A 13,588-nucleotide genomic window follows, 5' to 3' on the forward strand; every position below is an offset into this window, starting at 1 on the left:
TCTATCTCATTCACTGTCTGTTTAGGCTTAGGCTAAGTGCAAATCCACGAAGCCTCTGTACAAATCACCATGATAAACAGTCTTGTTATCATTAGCTTATTTAACATTTAATACACATGGCACGAAGTTCAAAACAAGAAGGGTATAGCTTATGAAAAAAGAAAATCGTTGCTCCGGTTACTTGCATTCCTGTGGTTGGCCTAGGCTACTACAATACTACATAGGCTACGGTACTACAATATTGCGGTTATCCCGACAGCCCAACTATAAGTTGACAAGCTTAAATTACTTATAAGTAGGCTACATAGCTTAATTAAGTAAAGTGATATTTTTCTACAAGAAACACAAAATAGGCCTACAATTAAAAAAAAAAAAACTGAAAAGAGCAGTTTTGTCTTCAGAGCAGCTAGAGTTAGTGGGTTAGAGTTAGTGGTTAAAATAGAAACATTAATAATTTAAGGGTGCAAGACATTTACAGCAGTAAAAATACCAGTATCAAAAATGCAGACTGTTAAGAGCACTTGTGGTGAGATACAATCAATGTATTTTCTTACTTTGAATTTTGGTCTTGTTTCCCACAACTAATATCTAAAGTTTTGTAAGGGTCATGATCTGTGTCGAGCATATTTAATTTGTTCAATTTTTGTCACCTGTTTGATTACCGTGTTTGTTGCCTTGGTTACTGATTTGAGTCACACCTGTTTCTCTGATTATCTCCCTGTGTCCTTATATGGAGTGTTTATTTACACTAAGTGCAAATAGCCCGTCTTACTGGAGGAGAGTATTTACACTAACTCCGCCCACCAGTGTCTGGTTGGGCCAGAGAAAAGCCCAAAAACCTCTGTAACCTGTCAGCTCAGTGGCGTAGTAAGGCACGTTGTAAATACTTTTTGATGCGATCAACCGAGTTCGAATCCGTCTTTAGCTGCCTTTTTGCGACTACTTCCTTTTCCGATCACATATCAGATCGGAAAGGTGTTTATTTTCAATAAATATTAAGAAAATATGTGTAAAAAAGTTTAATTTCTCCCGGTTATTTTGTGTTTATCGGGTAGGTGTACGGAGGGCTTTATTGTCCCAATAAGGTAGCAATATGTTATTATTGCAAACTGTTTTATAATGTACTAAAATACAGAGGAGCAAACAGTATCTAACTCCTAAAAAATCTAAATTAAGTGTGTTAATGCTTAAAATAAGGGAAAATATCTGTCAAATCTGTTAGAAAAATAAACTTGTTTTCTTCTTGAATTAAGATTATTTTTCTGACCCTACTGGGAGACTCACTTAATTTGTATGATTTTTTTTTTTTCTTTCAGAAAACAAGACCTTTATCCAAAGTAATTTTGCTTCTTAACTAAATGTATCTTGATTTAATGGAAAACAATATAAACATTATATATATATATATTTTTTCTTTTCTTTTGTCTTTTTTTTTTTTCTTGTGAGTTATTTGTGGAAATGCAGTTAGTTCTATCTGTGTGGATTTAAACAGACAGGAAATAATGATTCACATGCCAAATCACTCACTGTTTCTGTCTGGATCACTGTAGCTGCTTTAAACCTCTATAGGCTATATTAAAAAAAAATCAAGCTCTTGCTGATCTTTTAACACGTTAGTTAATGCTAAGGGGCAGATTTACCAAACGGCAAATTAGCGCAAGAGTGCAATTCCAAAGATGCGCCGATGGGAGTGAAAAGGTCTGCGCGTGATCTACTGTCGACACGCAAATTAAACAACACAAAAAAGTATCAAATTGAGTCTGATTTAAGAACGTGTCCTCCTCCTCAAAGGACTGTCATTCGAATCACATGGTGAGTTATCATTTCCCTGTAAGAAAATACAGATTCACAGAAGGATTAAATGATGAGAAGGATTGATGTTTCAGTTACACAAACACACAAACACTACAGACTTGAAATTGTATTTCTTCTTTTGTTCATAAATATTTTAGCACCATCTTAAACTGCATTACATCTTTTGTACCACAGTAATAGAAACTTGAAGTATAGTGAGTTCAATATCACATCTAAATTGCTTAAAGGGACAATGTGTAGCTTTTTATGTATTTTATTATCTAAAATCAATATTTTTATTCATAAATATGTCCTCAATGATCTGACTTATCCTCGTAAACGAAGAATTTATTATCTTTATATACATGGGACGGGTAGGTCCACAGAGGCTTCCATGTAGTTCCGCCATCTTGAAAAACTATAATAGCAGAGAGGGACAAAAAGTACTAGGCCAACGCGTTTCCACAACGCGTTTTCGTTCAGAGCCAGCGTCACGTGACTGAAACCAGCAGAAGCGGAGGAGCAGAGCAGAGAGAGGCGCTTGTCACTGGCTGCAAGGCTGCACTGCACGGTTATTTATAATGGAGGACCATACAAATGCTGAGTCACAGGATAAGGAGTCCTCGTCGTCGAAAAAGTCCAAAATAGACCGTAAAAGGAAACGTGACCGGAGATTACAAAAACAAGGGTTAATGTCGGGATAGCTTTTTCCAGGTGGAAAGAGCTAATGCAGGAGAAAGCTTTCAAAAGAGACGCTGAAGTTGCCTGCTTTCTTCTCGACAGGTAAGTCAATGTAACTGTCTTAATTATAAGCTTTTTTCATTGCTTGGTTGTGTACTTTATTATATAGACAGTAGAACATTTATAGTTAAAAGTTAAACAGGCTCTTCCAGCATTTCAACACAGACCCACCCTCGCTCGTGAGCGAGCATTGATATGCTGGAGAAGAATGGCGTCTAAGCGATTGTGGCGTTCTGTTCTTGGGTGTAATAAGGAACACAGCAGTCATTTTGATGTTTCGATGGAATATTCCCAAAGCATTGACGCGGGGATTCCCCATGATCAATGTCCATGCTTTCATGTTTGCGCGAATCATTTCACACCAGACAGCTTTACAAGCGAGGGTCAGTAAATCTGGATTTGCTAAGAAGCTGTTCCTGAAAATAGGATCGGTACCAACTATTCGTGTCCTGCTGCACCTCCAGAAGAAGAAGTGAGTATAACGTTTTATTAACCTTTATATTAATATTTATATTAATCTTTGCAAATCGCTTGCTGCACACTTCATGATGAATGCGGCTAAGGTTTACACTCAGGGTACATTACGGCATGTTTTCTATGTACAACGTTCTCAATATAATTCATAATCCCACGTTTATATTGAACAACGTGTTATGGTTATTGTTTTAGAAACGGTGTATGCACAGAACAGTGAGCAAAGCTCATTATCATTTAAAGACACATGCACTGAAACGGCGTGCTGAAAACAGAGCTGTTTTTGACCATGTAAAAATTAGTGTTTTCTTACAATACTAATGAGAATTTTTAATTAAAGTATATTACAAACTTTTAATTTATACCCTAAAGAATCATATTAGCTTGTACAAAAATGGCATTATATGACCCCTTTAAAAAAAAGAGGAGCTGTAGAGCACTATTCGTTTGAATGCAAAATACAATTTCACCACTAGATGGAAGAAAATCCTACACAATGTCCCTTTAAAATGTTGTATTGGTGTTTTCTAATAAGACGCTTGCTATCTCGCTTTGACTGCCTCACCGGTGAATATCTGCTTCTGTAGTGTTAAATAGAAAGGATAATAACTAAGTAAATCTCATCTTGTTAAATCAGCTGTATGTAATACTTACACTCTGTGCTGCTGGTGTATAGGTCCTGTGTTGACGATAGTAAATCACAGCAGCAGCAGATACTCCTGCAAACACCAGCAGAACACCAACAACTATTCCTGCTACAGCTCCTGAAGACAGACCTGAACCTGGAGCAGCTACAGAGAAACAGACATTATTACGAGAGAGTGAATGATTATCCATCTAGTATTTACCAATATCTCTGACTGATATTTACACCTTTCTACTTTATTAATCAGTTATTTACGGATTAATGGCTTCATCTGTTGTCTTTAGAAACAGCAGCTAAAACAGCATCAACACTGAGAGATCAACAGGAAACTGTTCACAGGAAAACTGCATTTTTCATGTTAATAACATTAGTTAAAGTGCCATTGAGTCACAGCTCACTTTTTTAAACAGTCCAGTGCCCATTTATTGGGTTGATTTAAAATATTGAACTGTTTATTAAATTCCTCAAAGGAAAATGCTTTGAATGGATAAATTATACACTCACCAATGACAGAAACACTGAATCTCTTCACTCTAGTGATGCTGAAGCTGCTGTTGTTGATGAAGATCTGTAGTTTATAAACTCCAGAGTCTGTGTTTCTGATGTTTGTGATGGTCAGAGATCCAGTCTGATGATCCAGCTTCAGTCTGTCTCTGAATCTCTCTTTACACTGAACATCTGTACAGATCTTACTCTGATCTCCAGTGATTTCAGAGACGAGAATGTCTTTAAAATACCACATCATCACATCATTTGTGTTTTTTATTACACCAGGATCTAAAGTAACAGATTCTTCCTCATTCACTGACTTTCTCTTCACTTCTTCTCGTTCAGCAGCAGAAACACCTGAAACACAAACCAACAGATGCTGGAGGATCTTTTGCTGAAAACAAACAAAAACTACATAACATGAGAGAACTGTGAACATGACCTCTCTAGACTTTTGATCTGAAAAGATACATTAATGCATGGTTGGTGCTCATAAACACATCTGATATACTTATTTTACATTAAATCTTAATTTAAACAGAAAACAAAAGCTGATCAGAGATTGTGTGATTAAACGCTGTCGACTCCATCTGAGCTCAACTGCAGCTTCCTATGAAAAAAATTAACTGTTAAAGCAGCTTGCCAATATAAATGATTTAGTTTTAAATCAAAAGGAACTGTTTAATGATGTAAAGTGAGATTATTATATAAATGTCACAGTAAAGACATGATCTATATACTGTAAATGAATTAATATACACATTACAAAACTAAAAATCATTGCAAATACACATTAACAAAGTGCTTTAAACATATAAACTGCATTTAAACATTCCCTAATGACTCACCATAAACTGTAACATTGAAGACATCTCCACTGTCGCTGCTGCTGATGATCTTCAGTTCATAAAGTCCAGAGTGTGTGTCTGTGATGTTCATGATGGTCAGAGATCCAGTCTGATGATCCAGCTTCAGTCTGTCTCTGAATCTCTCAGTATCTTTATTACACTGAACATCTGTACAGATAAAACTGAGATCTCCACTGATTTGAGCGACGAGAAGGCCACTGAAATACCATTTAATATCTTCTTGTTGGTTTGTTTGAACACCAGTGTTTAGAGTGACTGAATCTCCCTCCATCACTGACACTGACACTGACACTTCTTTATCAACACCAGACGAACCTGGAGAAGAAACATAAACCAAACAAAACCTATATAACAGTGCTGTGCAATCTTGCATATCATGAATATTTTGAGTAGAGAAATATGTCTGCAAACAAACAGCAGAAGATCATCATTGAATCACACACTCACAAACATACAGGAGTCTCATGGATAATCTTATACAACACACAATACACATCCCGGTTCATATTTTTACCCCCTTTCCCTATGCATATATTTGCACATTCATATAATCAAACATTTTCATGGACCCATAATAAATATTCATATCACCCAAGAGAATTATGCTATTTTCCACCGCATTAAGATGCAGATAATAGCCTACAGTGGCATGTTTTGTTAGAATCTCCTACGTGTATATAAAATACTGAGGCGTCTAAGACTTTTGTACAGTATATGTTTTACATTATTATTATTATTATCTCGGAGTAAAAGTTTAAAAAAATTCCCCCACTTTAAATATGTGTCAGCAGGGGTTGGACAAGAATGTGAAAATGATGAATCAGATTAAGGTGTTTTAATAAGCTTCAAATAGGCATCCAACGACAAGTAAACAAACAGACAGAAGACCGGACAACTGAGAAGTGAAACTTAAAGTGACATACATACTGAAGATATGAAAATATGAAGAAGTGAACACATGACAAATCATATTAGTGTCCATGACAACAAACAAGGAGCGGGAAACTGGAATAAAGGAACACAGGAGCTACCGAACACAAACTTAAAAGTCCATGAAAGTGAAACTAAGAACAAACATGACTTAATATCCCTGACACTATGCATTTACATTTTTCCTCAGTTTTATTGTTTTTCAGTATGCTCTACAAATTGTGTTGGGATCTTCTTTTGATTTTAAATCTGAAAATAACGAACTGCTCAAGTAATTGCATGGATTTCACACTGTTGTTACAGTTGATATTCAAAGTTTTCTTTATATTTTCCTCTTAAAGCATGACTTTCCAAATATAAGGTATAATATAACTTTTGAAAGGTATCTCCTTATTTCCCTCCAGCTCACACAACATCACACCCAATCCCAACCAATACAAATCAATCAAAACATGCATGTTACAGGACAGAAACCTCTAAAACAAACAGCCAGCAAGCTATAACCAAGGAGACGTCCCAACATCTCATGGAACAGTTGGAGGATTGCAAAGAGCCCTTTACATTTTGTTTTCATTTAGGGATGAAATTGAGTCTTTTTTGTAAGAATGCAATAAATGGTATATAGTAAGGTGTCATTTGTTTACAGTAGTTAATGCATTAACTAACATGAATTAACAATGAACAATATATTTTATTAGCCTTTGTTAACGTATACAAATTTTGATCTTAAAAATGTATTAGTAAATGTTGAGATTAAGTCAGATTAATAAATGCTGTAGAAGTATTGCTTACCGTTAAAGGGTTAGTTCACTCAAAAATTAAAATTCTATCATCATTTACTCTCTCTCAAGTTGTTTCAAAACTATGAGATTCTTTCTTCTGCTGAACACAAAAGAAGATATTTTGAAGAATGTGGGTAACCAAACAGTTGATGGACCTGTAAAAGCAATTTTTATCTCACTTGGAAAAACAGCATCACAGGTGTAAGACAACACTCAAAAAGGCAAAATTGTAATAAAGAAGAAAAAGGCTTTATTCTTTGAGGAATCTTTTCGCAACCGCAGCCACCCAGATGTGAAACAGAAAGCCTACTGACATAATAAAACTGAGACATTTTATACAGGTTTCTGACATTCTTGACTCCTCCTTTCCCAGTCTCTGTAAATTTCCTTAAAGACATCTAGTATGGACTGGTTCTACCCCCCCCCCCCTGGGCAGGTCATGCTGTTCTTTGTCCCTGAGAAGCCAAAAGGCCTTCATTTACAATCTAAATGACCTCCTGCTTTCCTCAGGAGGGGGCCTGGGACCCTACTATATGACATCCTGTATTCTTCGACTAAGATTCTTTCTCGTGCCTAGGTGTTTGTTATCTCCCCGGGCTATCTGGTTTATTACATCTGCTCTTTCCTACCCCCAATTCAGCTGTTAGAAATGCTTTTACACACACTCAAATGAAATCAACAAGTTTTAAATGAATGGACACAAGAACAATGAATTTTTCATTAACAGACCCCATTGACTTCCATAGTATGAAAAAAGCCAATGGGGACCAGAAATGGTTTGGTAACCTTCATTCTTTAAAATATATTTTGTGTGTTTGTGTGTGTTCAACAGAAAAAAAAGAAACATACAGGTTTAGTCAGACTCAGAACAACTGGGCGAGTAAATGATGACAGAATTTTGGGTGAACTATCCCTTTAAAAAATGTAGTTAACTGATGTTAACAAAATAAACCTTATTGTAAATGCAAAGTGTTACCAGTGTCTTTTTAAGTGAGAAGTAGGTAACATGTTGCACTTTTTTATTTAAATGTTTATTATGAATAATTTCTAATATATATATATATATATATATATATCTCCATGCTCTGTGTCTTTAAGTAATTATTGAACATGACGTGAATGCTGTTCACTATGGTTCGCCTTCACTTCCTGCCTGAGACATTGATGTCTGAATTGTGAAACGCGAGTGGGCGCTGCGGGGCTGCTGGATATTGGGTGCTTCTCATTTATTATTTGTGCATCCTCGTTTCCCTAGAAGGCTGCAAGGGCGAAAATAAGGAAGGAGGAATCGAAGGAAAGCTTATTTGTGTATTGTAATATTCTTGATCACTCGAGCGTCACTTCAAAACGTCATAAGCAGCGCTCAAAGGATCTGGCTTTATGTTGTATAGCCTACGTTTGTTTATTTAAGAAATTTATAAATAATAAAGAAAAATCAATATGCGCTGTTGATATGTGTGCGATATATGATTTATTTAAACTGCAAAGGTAAAGCCTAATTAAAATGATTGTGACAGATGTGATTGTGAAGGGGGAGGAGAATGTATAACTTTACGTGCGGCTTCTCGACAAGAAATACTTCTGCATAAGAGACACCTGTGTGTCCTCGCTCATGACTCCTCTGGAAAGCTTCCTCACTCCTCACGGTGCAGTTAGATAATGGAGAGGTCCTTCAAGATGTCTGTGCTCGATCGGTTTCCGGCTCACAGACTGGAGGACAGAGAAGCGAGGAAACGAGAAAGCATACATTTAAACTCTTAAAATGAATAGTATTGAGATTGAGAAGCACCCTTTATCCCGTATCATCGATCGGGACCGTGGTAGGCTCTGTTCTCACACTACACTTTCCGATGCACATGGTTAGGTGCACGGTTCGGTGCAACATTAACACGGAAGAAATATTGTAATGCATATTCTTACCATTCTCGAGTACAAACAAGATTATCGTCAGCAAATTAACGAGAAGCTTCATATTGAATAAAGTTTAAATTAAAATAAAATGCAAATTATACATTTTCTGATACATAAGCTTCAGATTAGAATAATCTGTCCTTCTGCTTTAAAGACGATACGGTCTATTCAGAACCCCTTCTTTTCCGTCTTTGCGGTTTTACAGCAGTCGGAAGCATGTCATATTGTTGCCATCTATGGAACTAAACCCATCTTACACATCTCTTTCCATGACGGTGAGAACCACATTTTCACATAAAAAAGCAGTAAATGAACCAAGAACATCATAAATACCTTAAACATAAAACTTAACTAAGACAAAAACACAACCATCTTCCTTTAATAACGGATAAATCAACTCCCAACAAACAATTACCCATAATGCACCTTGCTGCTAGCGCAGGTCATTCCAATATAATGAGAATGGGTTTCAGTAGCCTAGTTGAAGTGTCCTCCTTAACGCAATGCGAATACTAAGTAATAGTAGATAGTTTAGTGTATAGTCAATAAAATAAACAAGCAGTATACAGCAAACTGGATAGAGGACGCTGAATCCAGCTTTTTATTCTGACGCTATCCGTTCCACCTTAAAAGATGAGAACTTCCGCGTTGAGAATCTGCTCTTTTTTTACGCTTTTATAAATGATTGTGTTGCTTTTATGTCTATTTTCATAATAAAAAAAATAGTAAACTATTTTGAAATGCAAATTACACTGATATAGACCTACCAGCGAAAATGGACTGTAAAAATATAAAGGCACATAAAATATAATTACAGTATTTTTTATTTTATTTTTTATTATTCATCATCAGCTAAATTTTGGGACCATGTGTTTTTTCTCTTATTCACACTTTTTAGGGACTCTGTTGTTTCTATTTTCAGAAAATGATTAATTAACTATTTTGAAAGGTAAATAACAGAAATGTCAGACATCAGAAAATAACTGTAAAAATGTAAAAACTATAATTACATTATTCTGTAATTATTGCATGTCATCCTTTGAATGCATTATTAAATCGATTGAATATTTTCTTTATTATTATTATTACAAATTTCAATAGATATATTGATATTTCAGATATTACGAGTCACCATGGCAACAGCGCCAAACAAAAAGAGGAATTACTTTTATACAGTGTTGGGTGTAATTAATTACCAAGTAATCTAAATATTGTGATTTAATTAAAGGGATAACTCTTAATTCTTCTGTAATTTAAAATAAAATCTGATGTAATTACATTAAATAGGCTACTGCATAGACCAGGGTTCACCAATCTCGGTCCTGGAGGGCCGCTGTCCTGCAGAGTTTAGCTCCAACCTCAATTAAACACACCTGAATAAGAATAGTTCATGCAATTGTATATTGTTTATTTGAAAGCATTAAAAGTGCAGTTTCTTGTCTCTCCTTGTATTGTTCAAGTGGTTGAGGTTGATATGGGATTTAGTAATTGGTAATAAGTAGACCAATACTTTCTAAAGATAGTAATTATTACATTAATCTAATTACACTGTTGAAGATAACATTGATAACTATTTTAGAGTAACTTACCCAACTGTTATAATATCAGAGGTGAAACTGGAAGAACAGTAGGCCTATATGTTATTCAACCTAATTTTAATTTTCATGTGCAATCCTGCAGACATTAAAAGAACATGGCAGCAGCTGAAAATTAAATATAAAAACATAATTCAGTCAAGTAAGGCTTGAGCATATCATGGGTGTAGGCTACCTGACTTTACAAACATTTGACATATTAAATAACTAAAGCGTCCAGTGTCTAGCAGTGCAGCAGCATTTACGGCTGAGGGAATTCCTGGAGGGACTTCAGAGTCACTCCCGAAGATCCAAGGGCCTTCATAAAATGTAAGAGGTTTACATATGTGTTATTTTTTATACAGGCTATTTTTGATATTTCCATTTATTTTACTTTGAGGTTGGGTTTTTTGTTGGTCCTAACAGATTCTGATGGTAATATCTGTCTTTTGGAGCCTCCTGTCCCAACAGAACCCCAGGCAGTCGTAAGTCGCCTACTCAATACACCCGAAATTAAATAGTGTTATAAAGTGCACTCGACCAAATGCTCATCTTCACAGGACGATGGGGATAAATAGTTTCTGCTGCCACAGAGAGGCCTACAGAGGTAATGTTAATATTATGTGTCTACACATCAATCAATCTACCCATTCAGATTTATTCACATTTTTATGTGGATAATCTAAGTTTAAATCTAAGTATAAACGGGTATTCTTATCTCTCCCCCAGAGTGTGGAAGAACAGCAGGAGGACGGTCCATCAACTTCTGGTGCACAGATGAACACATTTCAGTGATTTCCAGTAAATGCCACAGTTTAATTCTGTAGAATTTGTTTATAACTACATTATAACTATAATCTACTACTGTATTTTCAGTTGCCAGTTAAGGAGTTATATAGACTTCATCTTATTAAAAAAAAAATAGAAAAAAAATTTTAATTAATAAAAAATTACTGAAAGAATTAATGAGGTGTTTAAACACCGCTTCCCCTTTAAAAAAGGGGAGGAGACCGAAAGAAACTCTGGGTTTACCGAAGAAAACCTGCTCCCGACCAGGTTAGGTTCACAGAGTAAGTTACCATGGTAACTGACTCTGAGTATAAGTTACCTCTCTTTCAGAAACGGGCTTGACTTACTCTGCTTTCTCAGGTTTAACATACCTCCCATTCTGAAACAGAAAACTCAGAGTTTCCCTCATTTCAGGGTTAACATACTCAGAGTTTTCACTTAACCTCCTTTCTGAAACAGGCCCCAGGTTGTCCTGATGAAGGCCAAAGGGATGACCAGCTATTGCAACAGAAATTGGTCATTCCAAATCAGTGATTTCTAAAATATTGAAACTTTACAAAAGACACTCATTCATTCAAGCTGGGGGGGGGGGGGCTAACTGGGAGGGGGGGGGGGGGGGGGCAGGCAGGGGCCACTTGTGCTTTTAGGGGGCACACCTTTAACATTCATCTTAACCTATTTTCAGTATTATTTCAAGTCATTTTTCACCATGTCATGCATGACTGCAATCTCTAGAAAAAGCTAATAAATAATATTAGCTAAGCTAATAAAACAATTTCAATTCAAATGAATGTTTCATTATGTTTAATTGTAGTGTGATATAATGATCAATAATAACACATTTTTAGCATCTAAGCACATCTAGGCACTTTTTTTACACCTGGGGTGGGCAATATGGCAATAATATCACAATTTTTGTTTTGTTTTTCTGATTCATGATTCTTTTTCATGTTGGTTTTACTATTTTGCATGTGACTGAGCATTACAGCCAAACTAATGTCCCTATTTTAAAAACAAAGCCTTATAGCAAAATATAGGTAACAAAATATAAAATAAAAAAGAATGGCAGACATTTAGGTCAAAGTGGCGAAGACGAAATCTTTGTCACTATTTTCTTTGTTATTAAAAATTAAGAACAGAGATACATATTACACATACACAACTTAATATACAAATGAAATAAACAGTGCTTTATTTTTTCAGCTATAGGTGTATTTAACAGTAGAATTGAAGAAAGTAATTAAATGGACAAATATGAAAATAAAACACAACAGACTTAAAGTTCTCAGTCAAGAGCAGTGAATGATTTCCTCTGTGTGTTTTGTTGTTTTAGGCTATTAACATTAACGGCATAGTTCTCCCCCCAAAAAGTCATAATTTACTCTCTTAAGTTGTTTTAAACCTGAATAAGTTTCTTTCTTCTTTTGAAAATAAACGTTATTTGAAAGAATGTCAGTAACCAAACAGTAGATGTACCCCTGTGACTTCCATAGTATATTTTTTTCCTACTATGTATGTCAATGGGGACCAGCAACTGTTTGGTTTTGGGTGAACTATCTCTTTAAGAACAAGCGGCAGCATGTTTATTATTAGGGCTACTGTCTCTTTAAGAACTGCACGCGACGCGTCTAATATACATGCATATATGACAAGCAGATTTTTATTAATTTTCTCTGTTTGCTTTCACTTTAGACATAACCAACTTGTTTATGTAAACATTGAACAAGTTGGTTATTGAACATATTTGACAGTATTAGCGCAATATAAGACTCAAAAGATAACTTTTAGTCCAGTAACAGGCTTTTAGTGCATATGCGCGTCGAGTGTACGCGCTCAGTATAGTATGGGGTGAGATTTCGGTCACAATTCTGCGCGCGCAAGATCACATTTTGAGCGTGCAAAAGGGCATTTCGCACGCGCGTGAACTGAGTTTTGCGGAGAAATGTTCGTCTCGCAGATAAGAAAATATTGCGAGCGAGCGAAAATCAATTTTGCATTTAAAATAAGTATTTGGATGTGCGCGGTCGTTCTCTTTCGCGTGTGCAAAGTTTCACTTTCTTGCTCCTTTCATACCAGCCGTGAGCGCTCTCTAAGCCCAGACGGCTCGCTTGCTCAACACAACCCAGCGTTACAATATGCCATAATTCCAGCCAATCAGAGATAAGACTGCTAAATTCTGATTGGCTGGCTTGAAAACCAATCACAAGACTCCCTGCATCACCGACTGTGGAAGAGAACTAGTGCAGCTGAGTTTATTATTTATGAAAAATATTCAAAAACTTCACTGTAATTCACTGTATTGTTGGCAAATTCAGTTCACACATCACTGCTGTCCTGATGGTTATACTACAAGACTTATTTTGTATAAATATTGTTTTGCGTATTTTTTATGATTATTATTTATGAAAAATATTAAAAAAACGTCAATGTAATTCGCTGTATTGTTGGCAAATTCAGTTGACACATCACTGATGTCCTGATGGTTATACTACAACACTTATTTTGGGAAAAATATATATTTTAAATTATATATACAATTGTAAATGTATAATTTTTATGATTTTTATGAAAAATATTCAATAACATAAC

General features: G+C 35.5%; 1 protein-coding gene and 1 long non-coding RNA gene across 5 annotated transcripts in view; both read right to left on the bottom strand.

Annotated features, from left to right (window-relative positions):
• LOC308701967 overlaps positions 1-13,588 on the bottom strand; it is a 756,660-nt gene that overhangs the window by 255,181 nt on the left and 487,891 nt on the right. The gene's annotated exons all lie outside the window — the stretch shown is intronic.
• LOC308701945 (cell adhesion molecule CEACAM1-like) lies at positions 1,442-8,854 on the bottom strand. Of its 4 annotated transcripts, none has more exons than XM_081384432.1 (6): positions 8,646-8,854; positions 8,322-8,435; positions 4,993-5,328; positions 4,160-4,501; positions 3,664-3,800; positions 1,442-1,828 (listed from the first exon to the last, which is right to left on the bottom strand). In XM_081384432.1, exons 3-6 carry the CDS (start codon positions 5,282-5,284, stop codon positions 1,766-1,768), a joined length of 834 nt encoding a protein of 277 aa, XP_081240558.1. In that variant the 5' UTR covers positions 5,285-5,328; positions 8,322-8,435; positions 8,646-8,854; the 3' UTR covers positions 1,442-1,765. The 4 variants fall into 4 exon arrangements, with proteins under 4 accessions (XP_081240558.1, XP_081240559.1, XP_081240556.1 ...); XM_081384433.1 differs by having other exon boundaries at positions 8,281-8,435; positions 8,646-8,823; XM_081384430.1 differs by lacking the exon at positions 8,322-8,435.

The sequence above is a fragment of the Scardinius erythrophthalmus genome (assembly GCF_964197995.2).
Source record: "Scardinius erythrophthalmus genome assembly, chromosome: 14".
NCBI classification, from domain to species: Eukaryota; Metazoa; Chordata; class Actinopteri; order Cypriniformes; family Leuciscidae; genus Scardinius; species Scardinius erythrophthalmus.